General features: G+C 55.8%; 1 protein-coding gene across 1 annotated transcript in view; it reads right to left on the reverse strand.

Annotated features, from left to right (window-relative positions):
- The window catches only part of EML3 (EMAP like 3), a 68818-nt gene extending 55382 nt beyond the window's left edge, over positions 1–13436 (reverse strand). The window contains exons 1-6 of the mRNA XM_075569405.1: positions 13140–13436; positions 11986–12109; positions 11700–11849; positions 10201–10270; positions 9865–9966; positions 7335–7430 (exon numbers count right to left, since the gene is read on the reverse strand). Coding sequence (XP_075425520.1) covers positions 7335–7430; positions 9865–9966; positions 10201–10270; positions 11700–11849; positions 11986–12065 — 498 coding nt within the window. The 5' untranslated portion in view covers positions 12066–12109; positions 13140–13436. The remainder of the gene's footprint in view (positions 1–7334; positions 7431–9864; positions 9967–10200; positions 10271–11699; positions 11850–11985; positions 12110–13139) is intronic.
- Positions 13437–14206: the final 770 nt, after the last annotated feature.

Raw genomic sequence — 14206 nt, forward strand, 5'->3', positions numbered from 1 at the left:
TTCTGCTATTACACACAGACTTGAAACCGCACACTCAACTATTCCACACAGACCTGACACCGCACTCTCTGCTATTCCACACAGACCTGACACCGCACACTCTGCTATTACACACAGACCTGACACCGCACTCTCTGCTATTACACACAGACCTGACACCGCACAGTCTGCTATTACACACAGACCTGACACTGTCCCCTATGCTATTCCACACAGACCTGACACTGTCCCCTCTGCTATTCCACACAGACCCGACACCGCACACTTTGCTATTCCACACAGACCTGACACTGCCTCCTCTGCTAAACCACACAGACCTGACACCGCACACTCTGCTATTCCACACAGACCCGACACCGCACACTCTGCTATTACACACAGACCTGACACCACACAGTCTGCTATTACACACAGACCTGACACCGCACTCTCTGCTATTCCACACAGACCTGACACCGCACTCTCTGCTATTACACACAGACCTGACACCGCACTCTCTGCTATTACACACAGACCTGACACCGCACTCTCTGCTATTCCACACAGACCTGACACCGCACTCTCTCCTATTACACACAGACCTGACACCGCACTCTCTGCTATTACACACAGACCTGACACCGAACACTCTGCTATTACACACAGACCTGACACCGCACTCTCTGCTATTACACACAGACCTGACACCGAACACTCTGCTATTACACACAGACCTGACACCGCACATTCTGCTATTACACACAGACCTGACACCGCACTCTCTGCTATTCCACACAGACCTGACACCGCACTCTCTCCTATTACACACAGACCTGACACCGCACTCTCTGCTATTACACACAGACCTGACACCGCACACTCTGCTATTACACACAGACCTGACACCGCACACTCTGCTATTACACACAAACCAGACACCGCACACTCTGCTATTACACACAGACCTGACACCGCACATTCTGCTATTACACACAAACCAGACACCGCACACTCTGCTATTACACACAGAACTGACACCGCACACTCTGCTATTCCACACAGACCTGACACCGCACTCTCTGCTATTCCACACAGACCTGACACCGCACACTCTGCTATTACACACAAACCAGACACCGCACACTCTGCTATTACACACAGACCTGACACCGCACATTCTGCTATTACACACAAACCAGACACCGCACACTCTGCTATTACACACAGAACTGACACCGCACACTCTGCTATTCCACACAGACCTGACACCGCACTCTCTGCTATTCCACACAAACCAGACACCGCACACTCTGCTATTACACACAGACCTGACACCGCACATTCTGCTATTACACACAAACCAGACACCGCACACTCTGCTATTACACACAGACCTGACACCGCACACTCTGCTATTCCACACAGACCTGACACCGCACTCTCTGCTATTCCACACAGACCTGACACGGCACACTCTGCTATTACACACAGACCTGACACCGCACACTGTGCTATTCCACACAGACCCGACACCGCACTCTCTGCTATTCCACACAGACCTGACACGGCACACTCTGCTATTACACACAGACCTGACACCGCACACTTTGCTATTCCACACAGACCTGACACTGCCTCCTCTGCTAAACCACACAGACCTGACACCGCACACTCTGCTATTCCACACAGACCCGACACCGCACACTCTGCTATTACACACAGACCTGACACCGCACAGTCTGCTATTACACACAGACCTGACACCGCACTCTCTGCTATTCCACACAGACCTGACACCGCACTCTCTGCTATTACACACAGACCTGACACCGCACTCTCTGCTATTACACACAGACCTGACACCGCACTCTCTGCTATTCCACACAGACCTGACACCGCACTCTCTCCTATTACACACAGACCTGACACCGCACTCTCTGCTATTACACACAGACCTGACACCGCACTCTCTGCTATTACACACAGACCTGACACCGCACTCTCTGCTATTACACACAGACCTGACACCGCACATTCTGCTATTACACACAGACCTGAAACCGCACACTCAACTATTCCACACAGACCTGACACCGCACACTCTGCTATTACACACAGACCTAACACCGAACACTCTGCTATTACACACAGACCTGACACCGCACACTCTGCTATTACACACAGACCTGACACCGCACACTCTGCTATTACACACAAACCAGACACCGCACACTCTGCTATTACACACAAATCAGACACCGCACACTCTGCTATTACACACAGACCTGACACCGCACATTCTGCTATTACACACAGACCTGACACCGCACACTCAACTATTCCACACAGACCTGACACCGCACACTCTGCTATTCCACACAGACCTGACACCGCACACTCTCCTATTACACACAAACCAGACACCGCACACTCTGCTATTACACACAAACCAGACACCGCACACTCTGCTATTACACACAGAGCCGACACCGCACACTCTGCTATTCCACACAGACCTGACACCGCACTCTCTGCTATTCCACACAGACCTGACACCGCACACGCTGCTATTCCACACAGACCTGACACCGCACTCTCTGCTATTCCACCGACCTGACACCGCACTCTCTGCTATTGAACACAGACCTGACACCGCACACTGTGCTATTCCACACAGACCCGACACCGCACTCTCTGCTATTCCACACAGACCTGACACGGCACACTCTGCTATTACACACAGACCTGACACCGCACACTTTGCTATTCCACACAGACCTGACACTGCCTCCTCTGCTAAACCACACAGACCTGACACCGCACACTCTGCTATTCCACACAGACCCGACACCGCACACTCTGCTATTACACACAGACCTGACACCGCACAGTCTGCTATTCCACACAGACCTGACACCGCACTCTCTGCTATTCCACACAGACCTGACACCGCACTCTCTGCTATTACACACAGACCTGACACCGCACTCTCTGCTATTACACACAGACCTGACACCGCACTCTCTGCTATTCCACACAGACCTGACACCGCACTCTCTCCTATTACACACAGACCTGACACCGCACTCTCTGCTATTACACACAGACCTGACACCGCACTCTCTGCTATTACACACAGACCTGACACCGCACTCTCTGCTATTACACACAGACCTGACACCGCACATTCTGCTATTACACACAGACTTGAAACCGCACACTCAACTATTCCACACAGACCCGACACCGCACACACTACTATTCCACACAGACCTGACACCGCTCCCTCTGCTATTACACACAGACCTGACACCGCACTCTCTGCTATTACACACAGACCTGACACCGCACTCTCTGCTATTGAACACAGACCTGACACCGCACACTCTGCTATTCCACACAGACCTGACACCGCACTCTCTGCTATTCCACACAGACCTGACACGGCACACTCTGCTATTCCACACAGACCTGACACCGCACACTCTGCTATTCCACACAGACCTGACACCGCACTCTCTGCTATTCCACACAGACCTGACACCGCACACTCTGCTATTACACACAGACCTGACACCGCACTCTCTGCTATTCCACCGACCTGACACCGCACTCTCTGCTATTGAACACAGACCTGACACCGCACACTGTGCTATTCCACACAGACCCGACACCGCACTCTCTGCTATTCCACACAGACCTGACACGGCACACTCTGCTATTACACACAGACCTGACACCGCACACTTTGCTATTCCACACAGACCTGACACTGCCTCCTCTGCTAAACCACACAGACCTGACACCGCACACTCTGCTATTCCACACAGACCCGACACCGCACACTCTGCTATTACACACAGACCTGACACCGCACAGTCTGCTATTCCACACAGACCTGACACCGCACTCTCTGCTATTCCACACAGACCTGACACCGCACTCTCTGCTATTACACACAGACCTGACACCGCACTCTCTGCTATTACACACAGACCTGACACCGCACTCTCTGCTATTCCACACAGACCTGACACCGCACTCTCTCCTATTACACACAGACCTGACACCGCACTCTCTGCTATTACACACAGACCTGACACCGCACTCTCTGCTATTACACACAGACCTGACACCGCACTCTCTGCTATTACACACAGACCTGACACCGCACATTCTGCTATTACACACAGACTTGAAACCGCACACTCAACTATTCCACACAGACCTGACACCGCACACTCTGCTATTACACACAGACCTAACACCGAACACTCTGCTATTACACACAGACCTGACACCGCACACTCTGCTATTACACACAGACCTGACACCGCACACTCTGCTATTACACACAAACCAGACACCGCACACTCTGCTATTACACACAAACCAGACACCGCACACTCTGCTATTACACACAGACCTGACACCGCACATTCTGCTATTACACACAGACCTGACACCGCACACTCAACTATTCCACACAGACCTGACACCGCACACTCTGCTATTCCACACAGACCTGACACTGCACACTCTGCTATTCCACACAGACCTGACACCGCACACTCTCCTATTACACACAAACCAGACACCGCACACTCTGCTATTACACACAAACCAGACACCGCACACTCTGCTATTACACACAGAGCCGACACCGCACACTCTGCTATTCCACACAGACCTGACACCGCACTCTCTGCTATTCCACACAGACCTGACACCGCACACTCTGCTATTACACACAGACCTGACACCGCACTCTCTGCTATTCCACCGACCTGACACCGCACTCTCTGCTATTGAACACAGACCTGACACCGCACACTCTGCTATTCCACACAGACCTGACACCGCACTCTCTGCTATTCCACACAGACCTGACACGGCACACTCTGCTATTACACACAGACCTGACACCGCACACTCTGCTATTCCACACAGACCTGACACCGCACTCTCTGCTATTCCACACAGACCTGACACGGCACACTCTGCTATTACACACAGACCTGACACCGCACTCTCTGCTATTACACACAGACCTGATACCGCACACTCTGCTATTCCACACAGACCCGACACCGCACACTCTGCTATTACACACAGACCTGATACCGCACACTCTGCTATTCCACACAGACCCGACACCGCACACTCTGCTATTCCACACAGACCCGACACCGCACACTCTGCTATTCCACACAGACCCGACACCGCCACTCCACACAGACCTGACACCGCACTCTCTGCTATTCCACAGACCTGACACCGCACTCTCTGCTATTCCACACAGACCTGACACCGCACACTCTGCTATTCCACACAGACCTGACACCGCACACTCTGCTATTACACACAGACCTGACACCGCGCACTCTGCTATTACACACAGACCTGACACCGCACAATCACTGCTATTCCACACAGACCTGACACCGCACTCTGCTATTCCACACAGACCTGACACCGCACACTCTCCTATTACACACAAACCAGACATCGCACACTCTGCTATTACACACAGACCTGACACCGCACACTCTGCTATTCCACACAGACCTGACACCGCACTCTCTGCTATTACACACAGACCCGACACCGCACACACTACTATTCCACACAGACCTGACACCGCTCCCTCTGCTATTACACACAGACCTGACACCGCACTCTCTGCTATTACACACAGACCTGACACCGCACACTCTGCTATTACACACAGACCTGACACCGCACACGCTGCTATTCCACACAGACCTGACACCGCACACTCTGCTATTCCACACAGACCTGACACCGCACACTCTGCTATTCCACACAGACCCGACACCGCACACTCTGCTATTCCACACAGACCTGACAGCGCAGTCTCTGCTATTCCACACAGACCTGACACCGCACACTCTGCTATTCCAGACCTGACACAGCACACTCTGCTATTCCACACAGACCTGACACCGCATACTCTGCTATTCCACACAGACCTGACACCGCACACTCTGCTATTCCAGACCTGACACCGCACACTCTGCTATTACACACAGACCTGACACTGCCCCTCTGCTATTCCACACACACCTGACACTGCTCCCTCTCCTATTCCACACAGACTGACACTGCTCTCTATGCTATTCCACAAACCTGACAGCGCAGCTTCTGCTATTCCACACAGACCTGACACTGCATCCACTACTATTCCACCGGACACAGACCTGATATAGCACCCTCTGCTATTAGATCACACACAGACCTGACACTAGTACCTCTGCTATTCCACCGCACCAAGACCTCTGCTATTCCACTGCACACATAATTGACACTATATACTTTACTATTCCCCTACACACACCCACACACACTACTTTTCCACTACACACACACCTGTCACTGCTCCTTGTATTCCACTGCACACAGATCTGACACTGCATCCTCTGATATTCCAGCACACAAGCCTGACTCTGCCCCCTCTGCTATCCCAGCACACAGGCCTGTTCCCTGCTCTCTCTGCCGATCCCTACGCTCTACATTCTGCTGCCTGCGCTCCCTCTCTGGGGTTCCTGCCCTCCTTGCTGTTCCCTGCTCCCTCTCTGGGGTTCCTGCCCTCCCTGCTGTTCCCTGCTCCTACTCTGGGGTTCCTGCACTCCCTGCTGTTCCCTGCTCCTACTCTGGGGTTCCTGCCCTCCATGCTGTTCTCTGCTCCCTCTCTGGAGTTCCTGCACTCCATGCTGTTCTCTGCTCCTTCTCTGGGGTTCCTGCACTCCATGCTGTTCCCTGCACCCTCCCTGGGGTTCCTGCACTCCCTGCTGTTCCCTGCTCCCTCTCTGGGGTTCCTGCACTCCCTGCTGTTCCCTGCTCCCTCGCTGGGGTTCCTGCACTCCCTGCTCCTCGCTGGGGTTCCTGCACTCCCTGCTGTTCCTTTCTCCCTCTCTGGGGTTCCCCTGCCCTCCCTGCTGTTCCCTTCTCCCTCTCTGGGGTTCCTGCACTCCCTGCTGTTCCCTGCTCCCTCGCTGGGGTTCCTGCACTCCCTGCTGTTCCCTTTTCCCTCTCTGGGGTTCCTGCACTCCCTGCTGTTCCCTTCTCCCTCTCTGGGGTTCCTGCACTCCCTGCTGTTCCCTGCTCCCTCGCTGGGGTTCCTGCACTCCCTGCTGTTCTCTTCTCCCTCTCTGGGGTTCCTGCACTCCCTGCTGTTCCCTGCTCCCTCGCTGGGGTTCCTGCACTCCCTGCTGTTCCCTTCTCCCTCTCTGGGGTTCCTGCCCTCCCTGCTGTTCCCTTCTCCCTCTCTGGGGTTCCTGCCCTCCATGCTGTTCCCCGCTCCCTCTCTGGGGTTCCTGCACGGCATCCTGTACCTTGGTCTCTGCAATTTTGCTCCCTCGCACTGTGTCCCAGACGGACAGAACGTGTTCATTAGAATCATCAACAACACAGAGGAACGATCCCGAGTCCTGGAAAGAGAGAAGGAGGGAGAGGCAGTAAGAGAGAGGGAACGAAAGAGAGAAGGAGGGAGAAGCAGCGAGAGAGAGGGAAGGAAAGAGAGGAGGGAGAAGCAGCGAGAGAGAGGGAAGGAAAGAGAGAAGGAGGGAGAAGCAGCGAGAGAGGGAGGGAAGGAAAGAGAGAAGGAGGGTGAAGCAGTGAGAGAGAGGGAAGGAAAGAGAGAAGGAGGGAGAAACAGTGAGAGAGAGGGAAGGAAATAGAGAAGGAGGGAGAAGCCGTGAGAGAGAGGGAAGGGAAGAGAGAAGGAGGGAGAAGCAGCGAGAGAGAGGGAAGGAAAGAGAGAAGGAGGGAGAAGCAGTGAGAGAGAGGGAAGGAAAGAGAGAAGGAGGGAGAAGCAGCGAGAGAGAGAGGGAAGGGAAGAGAGAGGAGAATGAGAAAGAAGGAGGGGGGGGGGGGAAGACCAAGGCAAAGAGAAAGGAGATGGAGGAGTGAGGGAGGGAAAGAACAGGGGAGGGTGGGGGGGAGAGAGAAAGGGGGAGGGTGGTGGGGAGAGGAGGAGGTGGGGGGGAGAGGGGAGGGTGGGGTTGAGAGAGAAAGGGGGAGGGTGGGGGGGGAGAGAGAAAGGGGGAGGGTGGGGGGAGAGAGAGAAAGGGGGAGGGTGGGGGGGGAGAGAGAAAGGGGGAGGGTGGGGTGGGGAGAGAGAAAGGGGGAGGGTGGGGTGGGGAGAGAGAAAGGGGGAGGGTGGGGGTGGGGAGAGAAAAAGGGGGAGGTTGGGGGGGAGAGAGAAAGGGGGAGGGTGGGGGGGGGAGAGAAAGGGGGAGGGTGGGGGGGGAGAGAAAGGGGGAGGGTGGGGGGGGAGAGAAAGGGGGAGGGTGGGGGGGGGGAGAGAAAGGGGGAGGGTGGGGGGGGGAGAGAAAGGGGGAGGGTGGGGGGGGAGAGAGAAAGGGGAAGGGTGGGGGGGAGAGAGAGGGGGAGGGTGGGGGGGAGAGAGAGGGGGAGGGTGGGGGGGGGGAGAGAGAAAGGGGAGGGTGGGGGGGAGAGAGAAAGGGGAGAGAGGAAAGGGGGGAGGGTGGGGGGAGAGAGAAAGGGGGAGGGTGGGGGGGAGAGAGAAAGGGGGAGGGTGGGGGGGAGAGAGAAAGGGGGAGGGTGGGGGGAGAGAAAGGGGGAGGGTGGGGGGGAGAGAAAGGGGGAGGGTGGGGGGGAGAGAAAGGGGGAGGGTGGGGGCGAGAGAAAGGGGGAGGGTGGGGGGGGAGAGAAAGGGGGAGGGTGGGGGGGGAGAGAAAGGGGGAGGGTGGGGGGGAGAGAAAGGGGGAGGGTGGGGGGGAGAGAGCAAGGAGGAGGGGGGGAGGAGGGGGGGAGAGGGGGACGGTGGGGGGGAGAGGGGGGAGAGGGGGAGGGTGGGGGGGAGAGGGGGAGGGTGGGGGAGAGGAGGCGGGTGGGGGGGAGAGAGAAAGGGGGAAGGTGGGGGAGAGAGAAAGGGGGAGGGTGGGGGGGAGAGAAAGGGGGAGGGTGGGGGGGAGAGAGAAAGGGGGAGGGTGGGGGGGAGAGAGAAAGGGGGAGGGTGGGGGGGAGAGAGAAAGGGGGAGGGTGGGGGGGAGAGAGAAAGGGGGAGGGGTGGGGGGGAGAAAGAAAGGGGGAGGGTGGGGGGGAGAAAGAAAGGGGGAGGGTGGGGGGGAGAGAGAAAGGGGGAGGGTGGGGGGGGAGAAAGGGGGAGGGCAGGGGGGGGAGAGAAAGGGGGAGGGTGGGGGGGAGAGAGAAAGGGGGAGGGTGGGGGGGGAGAGAGAAAGGGGGAGGGTGGGGGGGAGAGAGAAAGGGGGAGGGTGGGGGAGAGAGAAAGGGGAGGGTGGGGGAGAGAGAAGGGGGAGGGTGGGGGGAGAGAGAAAGGGGGAGGGTGGGGGGGAGAGAGAAAGGGGGAGGGTGAGGGGGGGAGAGAGAAAGGGGGAAGGTGGGGGGGGAGAGATAAAGGTGGAGGGTGGGGGGGAGAGAGAAAGGGGGAGGGTGGGGGGAGAGAGAAAGGGGGAGGGTGGGGGGAGAGAGAAAGGGAGAGGGTGGGGGGGAGAGAGAAAGGGGAGCGTGGGGGGGTGAGAAAGGGGGAGGGTGGGGGGGAGAGAGAAAGGGGGAGGGTGGGGAGGAGAGAGAAAGGGGGAGGGTGGGGGGAGAGAAAGGGGGAGGGTGGGGGGAGAGAGAAAGAGGGAGGGTGGGGGGAGAGAGAAAGGGGGAGGGTGGGGGGGAGAGAGAAAGGGGGAGGGTGGGGGAGAGAGAAAGGGGGAGGGTGGGGGGGGAGAGAGAAAGGGAGAGGGTGGGGGGGAGAGAATAGAAGGGGGGTTAGAAAGAAAGTGGGAATGTAGGGGGAGAACGAGGGAAGGAGAGAATAATTGAGAGAAGGGGAGAGAGAGGGAGAGCAAGTGAGAAAGAGAAAGGAGATGAGAGTGCAGAGAGACTTACAGCAGTGGAGAAGGCGAGACACCCCACACCTCTCTCAAAGAAGCCTAGACCGATCTGATGCAATATCAGGAGAGTGCAGGAGTCCCATATATACACCATTGGCTGCAGGAGGGTACAGATAAATATATGTTATATACGTTATATGTATACATGGGCCTGTAAACAGGAAGGTAAATATACAGATATAAGGACTACAAGGTCTATAATGCACATACTGTGTATACACTAAAACATGTTTATATTCTATTATGTACATACATAAATACTATATATATATATATATATATTATATATATATATATATAAATATATCTTTTCTCTCACTCTCGTCCTCACCTTACCATCCTTGTCCACTCCGGCTGTCTGTCCTGAGGCCACTCTGACCCCATCAGGATGGACAGCTAAACTGTGAGAGAGGGAGGAGGGGAGAGAGGGGGAGAGAGAGGGGGGGGAGAGAGAGGGGGGGAGAGAGGGGAAGGGTGGAAGAGAGAGGGGAAGGGGGGGAGAGGGGAAGGGAGGGGAGAGAGAGGGGAAAAGGGGGGAGAGAGAGGGGAAGGGGGGGGGGAGAGAGGGGATGGGGGGGAGAGAGAGGGGAAGGGGGGAGAGGAGGGGGAGAAGGAGGGGGAGAGGGGTGGGTGGCAAGAGAGGGGAGGGAGGAGGGCCGGGGGGTGGGGGGGATAGGGGATAGGGGAGAGGGGGGGATAGGGTGGCAGGGAAGGATGAGAGGGCATGAGGGGGGATAGGGAGGGGCGGGAGGGGGGAAGGAGGGGAGAGAGAGGGGGATGGAGGAATGGAGGAGAGGGGGGGAAGAGGGGGAGGGGGGAAGAGATGGGGAGGAGGGAGAGAGTGGAGGAGGGGGAGAAAGTGGAGGAGGGAGAGAAAGAGGGGGAGGGAGAGAAAGAGGGGGAGGGAGAGAAAGAGGGGGAGGGAGAGAAAGAGGGGGAGGGAGAGAAAGAGGGGGAGAGAGGGGGTGGAGAGAAAGGTAAAAAAAAGAGAGGATATGTTAGATATGTTCAGTCCTAGCGGGCTCTCGCCCCCCACCCCCCTAAAGTGTGTCTCCCCCCCACTCCAGGCCAAGAGGTCTCACCTTCCAGTCATAGAAATGTCTCCCACTCTCAGCAGTTTCTCCACCCAGCCCCCCCTCCAGTTCTACTCTCTCCCTTGTCCTAGTGTTCTTTCCCCCCCCACCCCACCCCCAGCGGTCTCTCTACCCCGTCCTGGCGTTTTCTCCCCCGAAGTAGCGGTCTCTCTCCCCCATCCTAGCAGTCTCTTTCCCCCAATCCTAGCGGTCTCTTTCCCCCCCAGTCATAGCGGTCTCTTTCCCCCCCAGTCCTAGCGGTCTCCTTCCCCCCATTCCTAGCTGTCTCTTTCCCCCCAGTCCTAGCGATCTTCCCCCCCTAGTCCTAGCGATCTTCCCCCCCCAGTCCTAGCGATCTTCCCCCCCAGTCCTAGCGATCTCCCCCCCCAGTCCTAGCGATCTTCGCCCCCCCAGTCCTAGCGATCTTCCCCCCCCGTCCTAGCAATCTCCCCCCCCAGTCCTATCGATCCCCCCCAGACCTAACGATCTTCCCCCTCAGTCCTAGCGATCTCCTCCCCCCCGTCCTAGTGATCATTCACCCCCTAGTCCTAGCAGTCCCTATCCCCCCTCCAAGTCCAAGCGGTCTCTCTCCACAGCAGTCCTAGTGGTCTCCACTCCCTTCTTCCCACTCAGTCCTAGCGGTCTCCTCTCCCCCACCCCCCAGTCCTACTGATCCCTCTCCTCCTAGGGGTCTCACCCCCCCCCCCTTCACCCTTGTACTAGCAGTCTCTTTTCTCTCCCCCCCCCACCATCTAACCATCGTATGCAGTCCGTGTGACGCAGAAAGTGACGCTGGGTCCCGCGAGTCACATGACACAGGACGATGACGCAGGCGGTGAAGTAAATCACCTCCCCAGACTGCAGCGCGCGGAGATGACACCGGGAGTCCCGCCCGCGGCACCCGTAACTAGAGAGCAGGGTCAAGGAAACCTCTGAGGGGTCAAAGGTCAGGCGTCGGCGAGTAACAACGGGCAAGGAGGTAAGAGGTAATGGGTGAATGGTCAAAGGTTAGCTCAGAGGGCACATGTCAGAGGTCAGGATACACCCACTCCAGCTGCAGCCTCTCACTGGGCAACTCTGGCTTCTGGTCGTCGTGGTTCTGTATATTGGACGGTATATACATAGTGATGGGTCGCCCACGGAGGAAAACCTTCACACTGACACCATCTGGAAAGAGAGAGAGGGTGTATGTGTGTGTGTGTGTTTGTGTCTATATACAGGGTGTATATAACATTCTATTAAACAGGGAGGGGGCATGTGACATTATTACACTAGAACGCCGGTATTTTCGTATCACCAATAATTTTTGGCTCAGGACCGGACTCTTTATCAGTGTATTTCTATATTTATCAGTATATTTCTAAGTGTCTGTAGTGACACTGGTCTGTGGTGGGGACCAGAGGTGACACAGAGTAGCACAAGGCTGACAGTGGTGGCACAGTGTAGCACAAGGCTGCCAGAGGTGACACAGAGTAGCACAAGGCTGCCAGAGGTGACACAGTGTAGCACAAGGCTGCCAGAGGTGACACAGAGTAGCACAAGGCTGACAGTGGTGGCACAGTGTAGCACAAGGCTTCCAGAGGTGACACAGTGTAGCACAAGGCTGCCAGTGATGGCAGTGTAGCAGAAGGCTGCCAGTGGTGGCACAGTGTAGCACAAGGCTGCCAGTGATGCAATGTAGCAGAAGGCTGCCAGTGGTGGCACAGGGTGGCACAAGGCTGCCAGTGATGGCACAGTGTAGCACAAGGCTGCCAGTGGTGGCACAGTGTAGCACAAGGCTGCCAGTGATGGCAATGTAGCAGAAGGCTGCCAGTGGTGGCACAGTGTAGCACAAGGCTGCCAGTGGTGGCACAGTGTAGCACAAGGCTGCCAGTGGTGGCACCGTGTAGCAGAAGGCTGCCAGTGATGACAATGTAGCACAAGGCTGCCAGTGGTGGCACAGTGTAGCACAAGGCTGCCAGTGGTGGCACAGTGTAGCACAAGGCTGCCAGTGGTGGCACAGTGTAGCACAAGGCTGCCAGTGGTGGCACAGTGTAGCACAAGGCTGCCAGTGGTGGCACAGTGTAGCACAAGGCTGCCAGTGGTGGCACAGTGTAGCACAAGGCTGCCAGTGGTGGCACAGTGTAGCACAAGGCTGCCAGTGGTGGCAAGGTCTCAGGACTCCTCTCCATGGCGGGTCATATTGATGGTTACTCACCCACATTATAATTTCCGCGTCTTGGTCCAGAGGAACCTGGAATATATCAAGTAAAGCTCAAGTGACACAAACACCGCCAGAGAGACACAGCGACACAAACACCGCAACAGCGACACAGTGACACAAACACAGAGACACAGCGACACAAAAATACAGAGACACAAATACAGAGACAGTGACACAGCGATATAAACACAGCAACACAAACACAGACAGCAACACAAACACAGAGACACAGCGACACTAACAGTGACACAGACATAAACACAGAGACACAGTGACACAAACACGAGACACAAAGAGTGACACAGCAACACAAACAGAGACACACAGACACAAACATAGATACAGAGACATAGTGACACACAGAGATATAGAGATACATACAGAGACACACAGAGACATAATGACACCCATAGTGATACAGAGACACAGTAAAATGCACACAGGCACAGTGACACAGTGACACACAATGATAAACATAGATAGACATTGACACACATTCTACTTCTACTTTTTCCTTGTCCCCCCTGTCTCTATTCCTGCCCCCCCTCTCTCTCTCATCCCCCCTCTCTCTATCCCTGTCCCCCTTCTCTCTCTATCCCTCCCCCTCTTACTCTATCCCTGTCCCCTTCTCTTTCTATCCCTCCCCCTCTCTCCCTATCCCCCTTCCCTCTCTATCCATCCCACCTCTCTCTCTATCCCTATCCCCCTTCTCGCTCTATCCATCCCCCCTCTCTCTATCCCTGTCCCCCTTCTCTCTCTATCCACCCCACCTCTCTCTCTATCCCTATCCCCCTTCTCGTCTATCCATCCCCCCCTCTCTCTATCCCTGTCCCCCTTCTCTCTCTATCCCTGTCCCCTTCTCTCTGTCCCTTTTCTCTATATCCGTCCCCCTTCTCTCTCTATGCCTCCCCTCTCTCTCTATGCCTCCCCCTCTCTCTCTATGCCTCCCCCTTTTTCTATATCCCTGTCCCCCTTCTCGCTCTATCCATCCCCCCTCTCTCTCTATTCCTTTCCCCACTTCTCTCTCTATGCCTGTCCCCCTTCTCTCTCTATCCCTCCCC

This window comes from Ascaphus truei, chromosome 14 (genome assembly GCF_040206685.1).
Source record: "Ascaphus truei isolate aAscTru1 chromosome 14, aAscTru1.hap1, whole genome shotgun sequence".
Classification (NCBI taxonomy): Eukaryota; Metazoa; Chordata; class Amphibia; order Anura; family Ascaphidae; genus Ascaphus; species Ascaphus truei.